The sequence below is a fragment of the Alosa pseudoharengus genome, unplaced genomic scaffold (genome assembly GCF_046254945.1).
Source record: "Alosa pseudoharengus isolate Yale_2024_CS ecotype anadromous, Long Island Sound unplaced genomic scaffold, YU_APseudo_1.1 YU_APseudo_1.1_scf_17, whole genome shotgun sequence".
NCBI classification, from domain to species: Eukaryota; Metazoa; Chordata; class Actinopteri; order Clupeiformes; family Clupeidae; genus Alosa; species Alosa pseudoharengus.
Window position 1 is genome coordinate 32205025 of NW_027468640.1, and position 9165 is coordinate 32214189.

The 9165-nt window shown below is 38.0% G+C and overlaps 1 protein-coding gene across 4 annotated transcripts; it reads right to left on the minus strand.

Moving 5' to 3' along the window:
• Positions 1-421: 421 nt before the first annotated feature.
• Positions 422-5932, minus strand: sftpba (surfactant protein Ba). 4 transcript variants are annotated; one of them, XM_076289339.1, is made up of 11 exons: positions 5780-5932; positions 5480-5541; positions 5196-5273; positions 4405-4479; positions 3211-3345; positions 2739-2870; positions 2411-2491; positions 1771-1954; positions 1427-1503; positions 1254-1303; positions 422-1097 (listed from the first exon to the last, which is right to left on the minus strand). In XM_076289339.1, exons 4-10 carry the CDS (start codon positions 4447-4449, stop codon positions 1268-1270), a joined length of 690 nt encoding a protein of 229 aa, XP_076145454.1. In that variant the 5' UTR covers positions 4450-4479; positions 5196-5273; positions 5480-5541; positions 5780-5932; the 3' UTR covers positions 422-1097; positions 1254-1267. The 4 variants fall into 4 exon arrangements, with proteins under 4 accessions (XP_076145454.1, XP_076145451.1, XP_076145452.1 ...); XM_076289336.1 differs by lacking the exon at positions 5196-5273; XM_076289337.1 differs by lacking the exon at positions 5196-5273 and having other exon boundaries at positions 422-1101.
• Positions 5933-9165: the final 3233 nt, after the last annotated feature.

Below are 9165 nucleotides of genomic sequence, written 5' to 3' on the forward strand. Positions count from 1 at the left end.
CTGTTTATAAGTTGGTTAGGTGTCCTTAGAATAATAGTACCAGAACTGGACACTGATGTATGCTTCTTGCATCAAAAAAACACACAGAACTGTCATCTCTCTGAGGGTAATGTTATAAATAATACAATACTAAAAATAATAAATAGTAATTGAGGACATAGTGATATATATGTTTTCATTTAAAATTATATGCTGTACACCACTGCATGATACTTGGCTATACACACATGATATTCTCAGAGAAAGGTATTCATGCAGTGTAGACATTCTAAACAAACCAGTATGACACTAACTTCTGAAGGGGCACTGAGCTGGGTCAATATTCTCTTGTGCTAAAGCATTCTCAAGAAATGGCCATGGTGTATTAATCGCAGGGACATTGATAACACTTTATTTTAGGCATTCATAAACAACTCATATCTTTATTTGAAAAATATTTATTAGGACAGATCATTCGAAGTACAAATCAAATACTTCAGTATGATTGACCAATAAAAAATGACGGCAATAGTGGAGAGGAAAAGACAGTTAATCACACACATGACGTGTGTGTGACATGTATAGAAAACGTAAGAAAGCCTGTGGGGTTCTCAGTTTTCTATGCTGTTCTTATAAGTAAAATGTATGTGAACATTTGCATTCAAGGACTTCAGGGAATTAAAATTGGCTTTGATTTGCTAAACATAACTTGTGGACTGGTTGGCTTCCATGACTAACACTGACACAGCCATTAGGTGTGATCTTATTTAAATACTTTAAAAACAATATGTTGCAATGTTCTGGTTTCAAGGTTATATGTGTATTTAAACAGTGTTTAAAATTGAATGGCTTTACACGTTTCACTGGTATCTCACTACACAGAAATCTTGAACCAAAAGCATGCTTTTCACACATTAAAAACGACAGACTGTGACAAAGTAATCTGATGATATCAGTCCCATTTGTGTAGGTGTATGTCTGTAGGTTGCTATGGTCACCATGGGCTTGTGTACAGAGCTGCTATCACTGACATTGACACATGGTGACCACAGCCAAGAAAAGGAAACTACAGAAAGCTGAGGTGCAGTCCTCTAAGGCCTGTCTTCTCTTTATCTGTGCTGTCTCAAAAGAAAATATTAAAACATTAAAAAACAGACATTCTAAACCAATAAAACTATTTGAATATATAGATTACTGTTTACACCAGGTAAATGCTCAGCATAAAATAGAATATGAGTATAAAAAGTAAAAAATATTCAAGAGTTGCATCTTACCATGCACAGAGATTTTACAACCAGGCATATTTCTGACAGTATTCCACTGCCTGTAAACAACAACAACAAAATACATGTAATGTAGCCTTTGTAATTTTTGTTTTAAACCACATTTATCTTAGAAATCTTTATCTTAGGAAATTCAATTATAAACACAGTAGCCTTTTACGAACCCCACACTCCATAGCAGTCAGAAGGTTCTGGCACCGATAGCTGCTCATGGCGCAAGCATAGCCACTCATGTGAGCACCTAAACCACAAATAGAGATTATTATTACTTATTTCCAGGAAGCAGGTAAAAATAGAACAATTCCCACATCACTACTAAAGTCATAGGCCATATGAAAGGGTCATATACCTCTATCCACACTGCCTATGAGGGTCTTGCTTTACTTTACTGATCTATTGTTACATACTGTTCATGTACGCAATATTACACAAAAACAACAAGCCCGATTTTTATGAAGCTTGGTGAAAACGTGTAGCATGGGCGAAGGAGGACTGTGCGTTTCCTTACCAGTGATTGCTGTCTCCATGCCCTTGCAGAGATGGATGAGGGTGCAGATGGTGTGGGGGCTGGATTTATTCAGGAGCAGCTCGATCAGTTTCTTACTGTACAGCTCGATGAAGGCCACACACTGGTCCCTGTACGCCGCGGGCACAAGATGACACACCTGGTCCAGCATGTGGGCAATAGCCTCCTGCCAGAGACATGGAAGAGATGAGAAAACGAGCACATCTCACTGGAGAGTGCAGTTATTCCCATCGTCCATCATCTTTACAGCGTAGCACATGGATTAGTGGCAGAGACCAATTCTGATAATATAACTCTAAGCTATTTTCTTTAGTTACCTACACACTCTATTGTATGCATCAAAGGACCAAGGTGACAAAACAGTTGGGATGCATGAATACAGCTGGAGTGCTTGAACCATATGTGTCAGGTGGTCTACTAGACAATATTGGAAAAAGTTCATGATGACTATACAAAACCTATACTTTTGTTTTTAGCACCCAACTTACAAGTTGGTAAATGAGCAAAACCACTATGAACATGCAATCTGACAATGTCTCTATAGACATTTCAGTTGATAAGCACCATATGTTTTTGAGGAGCTTTGCACTTTGCAAGAACACATTGTTTATGCTTTTGTTACCTCAGTCTTCTCTTTAGGCAGGAGTCCCTCCAGGAGCTCAATCAGATAGACACAGAACTTACACTGAAGGTCAGACTTCACCTGAGAGAGAGAACCCAGGGCAAGGCATCAGATGACCAGTATAACATAAAATACATATCATTAGGACCTTTTGAGATGTAATCAGAATATGATGATGTGGTGTGATGTTATGGTGGTAACATTAAGATGCTAGAGCTATGCCTCAGAGCAAAGTTGAGAATGCTTACAGGTCACTTTTGGGACAAGACAGACATAACCATTGTGTTAATGTGTGATGTGAACGTTTACATAATGGAGATGCTCTTACCCCTAGAGCTGGAGATTTGAGAGCTGTCTGAAGTTTGGCCATCAGACCTTGCAACTCGTTTTCTACCTCGACAACGCAGAGCCCCAGTGCAGAGCAGAGCACACCTGGTTTCTGTAAGAGAGCCCAGACGGGCTGTGATTGTTGGTCCTCAGAGTATTATCCCTGTCCTATGATTGTTAATACTCCTTTTAAATTGTAAGCATAGTTTTGAACAAAGGTAAAAGAATAAAATAAACCAAAACTCAAGATTTACTGATGGATGTGCAGTGTTATATTGAATGTGATTTGCTGTTTAGGCAGCCCTGGTTTTTGTAGTGTGTGTGTGTGTGTGTGTGTGTGTGTGTGTGTGTGTGTGTGTGTGTGTGTGTGTGTGTGTGTGTGTGTGTGTGTGTGTGTGTGTATGTGTCTAAACTGTCAGTACTGCATGCAGTTTTAAAACTGTGTGGTGCAGATCACTGTATGTAAACCTCACCAATACACTGTCGAAGATAGAGAAGGCCAAAGGCAGGTTTTTGTCCACCATATCCTTGCAGATTTTCTCTGATGCAGGACCAAAACTTTTACGCAGCGCCTCACACATTAAACCCAGGTCGTGCTTAACCATCCCCTAAAGGAGAGAGGGAGTCAGGGTGAAGTTAGGACAGGAAACACATACAGATGAATTCTGCCTGCTATTTTGAATTTGCCCTTGGGGATCAATAAAGTATCTATCTATCTATCTATCTATCTATCTATCTATATATCTATCTATCTATCTATCTATCTATCTATCTATCTACCTACAAGCAAATGTGTTGTGAGAGAGGAAGTCTGGAGAGGCTGGGAACAGGAGAGGACATTCTGAGGTGGTCATCTGATGAACTCTGGTGACGCTACGACGCTAATTCACGCCACAGTATATTCACTTCCTGAGAACTTGCACAACCGTGTAATGGAATAAGAGAAGATAAGAAATAAGAGTGTAAGAAAAAAACTCGCCACCTATAGGCCTGATTGTTACTACAATATGACTTGAAATAAATAAATGAATAAGTACCAATTCTGCATATAAATAAGTGGAATAACAAAACCCAACTAGCACCAAGTAAAAACACAAGGACGATGTGTGCAACAATTCATGAGGTAAAGCTTGTTTGCACAATATTCATGTTTGCGCTCATCAGCTTCACTTACTGCATCAATCTAAATGAGATACATAGGCTTTGCTGTAAATCTCCAGGGTATCACTTCTGCCACAAGCCACCTTTCAATAACGCATCTTTATTTCTGCTTTCCTGAAGATGTGGTGATAAGGAGAAGTGATCCACAGAAGTGAAAGCCCATGAAAGGCTTCAAACTTCTGCTTTCTGAGAATCAAACCTGAAAGTACTCTATTGTTTTTCACCAGTTGGGGATAAGCCCTGTTATCAGATCACCTCCTACAAACACGACAATGAGTAGCCATTTTCAAAGAACACAAAGGCCTTTGTGTATTTGTAAGTTTAAAATGATAAAGTCATCTGATGCATTGTCAAGTGGAACTGTGTTGCAAGGGCTACTATTTAAACAGGTGTGTTCTCTTAGGGATGTTAGACTGTTTGCATATTTGAGGAGGTACACATTTTGACAAGATATATTGTTATTGCTGGATGAGTGGATGTGTGTGTGTCAAGGTGCTGCATTTTACCTGAACTCCAGGATCTGACATAAGATCTTTCAGAAGTTCAAACATTTCAGTGCACGTCTTACAGGTGTCAATAGTCTACAGAAGAGACACAAATATGTTTATGTTAATGTTTATAGTTTTAGCAGATGCTCTTGTCCAAAGTGACTCAAGATATTAATACATTTTAATGATATGAATACATTTAAGTCATAGTCTAAATTAATCAATATACTGGTACAGCTCTGGAAACCATTAAGAGACCACTGCACATTTTTCTGATGTCATCCTACAGTTGTTGAGATACTGTTCAAATTTGCAGTGGTCTCTTAATTTTGAATATGACCATCAACTATTAGTATTAGTAGTGTTAATAAAATATAACCACTGTCTACTTATGCATTATCTCCATAATTACTTGGAAATGCAAGTGACTGCAGTGTAATCTTTTTCAACATTTGAAAATTATGCTTTTCACAATCACATGCTGAAAACATGTTCTCTGATGTTTCCCAGTCATTTCTGGTGACAAACTGAGAGTGATTTGTTAAAGACTTAAAAATGATCAGTCCAAAAATACATTATTGTACACTACAGCAAAGCAGAAGTGAGACTGAGGAATTCAGTCATGCATAAAGAAATTTGTTTTTAGTGGCTCTAATGTGTAGTTTGAGAATTAAGACAAGCTGAATAACCAAGTGAACCAAATGTTACATGCAGATTTGTCACTGATGTATGAAGTGGAGTGTTTCAATATAATACAATTGTAATTATAAGGATGTGATTAATCGTATTTAAATTGCTTCAAAACATACTGTAAAAGGATACGTTTTGTGGGCTTCAAACGTCAGCAATGGTGAGCATCACAATTAATATGGTCTTGATGCATAGGCCTATTTTCAATAATATTACATGAGACATTTTCAACAATATTACATTTGTACATTTGTACTTAATGTATACATCCATATACACTGTCATATCAAGTAAACTGTATAGTTTATTTCTGTCAACATATATCATAGATTGTATCCCACGTGTTTCATAATAACAAAGAAGTAACATTATCTAGAAAAAGGTAAACTTATGTGTGACATACCACTGTAGGCAGCTGCTCTGGCGCAGCTTTTAGGTTCTCAGCATTCATGACTCGAGCTGTGACTAACATAGAGCAGATGAGAAACACATTACCTTATAGCAATCCAGACATCATCTCGTACCAACTCATCTTGTTTTGAAACAGCCTTTACAAGAGGCAGACAAGAAATCAAATATCTACTACAAACCACATGTTGAAAACTGCATATCATATCATATGTAGAGAAACTAAGTAATGTGGGACACCTCCATAAAATGTGTTGTTACATATCTTTCTTTCTTATGGTTTGCTCTTACATACCGCCATTCTGAAGGCAAATGAAGATCAGAAGTTTGAAAAAGGTCGACATGTCTTTAGTTTGTCTTGATGCTGCTGGAGGCGCAAATGAACCCCTCCCTATCTGAGAACAGTTTTTATACTGCAGAAATGGACTGTAGCACTCACACATCAAGACAGGAATAACCACACAGTGCGAAACCACACCAAGAAGAGCAGACAAAGTGTGCAAACCACTATGCAAATACAATCTGAGTATGCTATGTATGCCACACAGAAACACAAGTTTACCCCTATATTTACTGGTATGACTAGATCTAACCATATGTAACATTGCATAAGGATGTAGTAATCAGTCCTATAGAAGTCAGCAGCTTATAGGGATGATTTCTTTCAAGCAACTTATCAACACATCACAAACATATCACTTAATTCAGTGGTATGAGTAGTCACCTCTCCATCAATAGACTGAAATGGTTTTTGGTGATACGAAATGTCATCCATCTCATTTGCTATGAACTATGCTAATGTCTTTCTTCATTGTTCAGTAAATCAAGGTTTAATTCATGACCTCACAAGATATGTATTTTCTTGTGTAACCAATAACATTGTTGACAGGCTGTTAGCAGATAACAGCGAGGGCTACAATGATCAAACGATGATACCTCCTGACAGAGAAGGCATTTTGGGCCTAGTCATGACATACTGTTCTCTTGCTCCCTCTAGTGAACAAAGATGGTAGCACCCTCAGTAGACTGGAGATCCAATATCATTCCAATATCAGACTTCAAGGTGCAGGTCAAACTATGGAACATCATTTAAGAATCACTTCTGTCGATTTTTTCAAATATGTAAAAGAAAATTGGTATCTATTGTGAACTTAAATAAATCATAAGACTCCTTTATTGTTTTCTTTAGAAGGTGAATCTTTTTTTCAGACTATTCAGAGAGAAACCTTACAGATTGTATAATCTGTTCTTTATTTCATGTATGGGACAAGTCTAGTGGCAGTCTAAAAGATCATGACGTGTTAAAGTCAGCGATTTCGCAGGAAGTTGTGTTTGTTTATATTAAAATGTAATATTTTTAATATTAGCAATGTACATACATTTAATAAACATACATTTAATAAACATTTAATAAACCATGTACATTATATCTGAACTAAGGATCAAACAAAACACGCCAGAGAGGTAGCTCACTTTAAAGGGACAGTGTGGAACATTTTCAGTTGTTTGTTATCTAATACTGTAGCTATATTAACATTTCCCATTCATAAATGTGGCCTCGTTCATGTTTAATTACCACCACCACCAATTCGAAGCATACCTATGGGCTTAGAAATCAGCATTTACATATACATAGCGTTTATAAACGCTCCATCTACGTGCGCCATGTTAAAATAACGGTGGCCGGCTAGGGACATTTGTGAAATACAGCGCCGTCTTTGGCATGCAAAGAAAAACTTTCTTGGATTCATCTGCTGAATTTCCCTACATTCAGCGATCTAAGTTATGAACCCATTTTCTACAACCTACATGTCTTCCTAACATTCCAACATTGGCATTGCATGCATTTTCCAACGAAACAAATAAAGAGAAACAATAACGTTGTTCGTGATCTGTCACTGTCTCAGCAAAGCTCTTGTGCACAGCCACCTGTTCAAAGGCTCTACCCAGAGACAGTTGGTAAACTCAGGGATGCAAACAGAGGTATGGTCAAAAAGGAGTGAGATTATCGAAGCCCACGCCCCCGCAGGAAATATCATATAATTACATTTTGCCACCACCTCTGCCATCCAGGGCTCACCCTATTCACACAAAAATGTTCTTTATATGAAAATACACTGTCCCAGTTCCTTGGCAGTGATGCAAACACATGTGAGGTGAAAAAAGAGAGAAACATTACCAACCAACAGTCTAAAAAAACAGTCTAAGATAGTTCCAGAAATGTATCTTTATGGATATATAAAACCATTATCATTGTTATGGTCTTGCTGTTGCACAATTGAAACTAAAGCAGTAAGTGAAAACATTCACATCGGTGGACTGCTTTACTAATGCAAAATTGCAAACTATTACAATGATTTCATTGCATTACTCAGCATGGTTGCACAGTGCTTGCATGAGAAATACTTCCCAAAAACCTTCCCTAATTGTAAGGATGCCATATAGGGGTGTAAATCACAAGTTTCATCACGATTCGATACAATATTGATTCTTTAAGCCAATGATGATTATTTTCGATCCTTCAACATTTTTAGCAATTCCATGTGTTACTGGGGTCTGTTGTTCATAGGAAATGATAGATTTTGATTAATTTTCATGGATTAAAAAATGCCAAATATTATAGGCTTAATTATAGGCCAAATACTGAACATTGACTGTGGAATCAGGTAACACACTTTTTTCTCTTTTCCTCCCCTAAAACCTCCTGTCACTTGCCAGATGCTTTTGAATTTAACATGGTTTAACTCATATGTTGCAGTCGAAGTGAAAGGAAACTAGCCTATTTGGAATATTCTGTAGGCCTGCTGTTTTTTTTTATGAGAGCAATTTAACTGACTGAACAAGTTTTCATCAGGCTATTGAATGCTTTATATGTGAATGCTATATACTTAATTTACCATTAGCTAGATTAGAATGGTTCTATACGCAGTTGTCATATAAATGCTTGTTTTGTTTTGCGTTTGTTGTAGTAGGCTATTCAAAGCATTTCATGTTCATCGCTCGTGGTGTAGGCCTATGTCTTGAGTGATCGCTGTCCCTTTAAATGTCTGGGACTTTAAATTAGGCCTACGTTTTGACTCTGTGCTGTTTTTGTTGATGGACGTCGCCGTCTTTCATTCAGTTTTCCTACCGTTTTAATTAATGACACAGGCAATTCCGTGGTTGAAGTAAGGAATTGTTTTTACCCGTATTCTTGCAATTCCCACATAACATTAAATACTAGGCCTAGGTCACTGACAGGAATAATTGTATTATTGTACGGTTCCGGATGACCGTGTTAAAACTTCCACCTGAAGTAGCTATAGGCTACTGCGGAGGTAAGAGCGCGAACTGAGAGAGTTGCCTCCTAACGGAGCCTATATTTTCTTAGCTGCTAGAACGATCACTACAGCTCCTTTGCTACATGATCAGAAGCACATTAACCAGCAGGCCCATTTGAGAAACGCTCTGGTTCCTCTTGTAGCCTGCGGTAGATGACGTGAAAAAGCTAGAGTCGCCGGAAAGCGTCTTTGATGATCAGACACCCCCCCCCCCCCCCCCCCCCATTAAAAAAAAACTCTTCGGATCCGCACGATTCACACAAGTCACCCAAACTGACGTGAAAAAAGCGGGAGGCGCCGAAAAGCGCCGTGTTTGCATCCCTGTAAACTAACCTACCATAGTTTTGCTAGAACTCTGGCG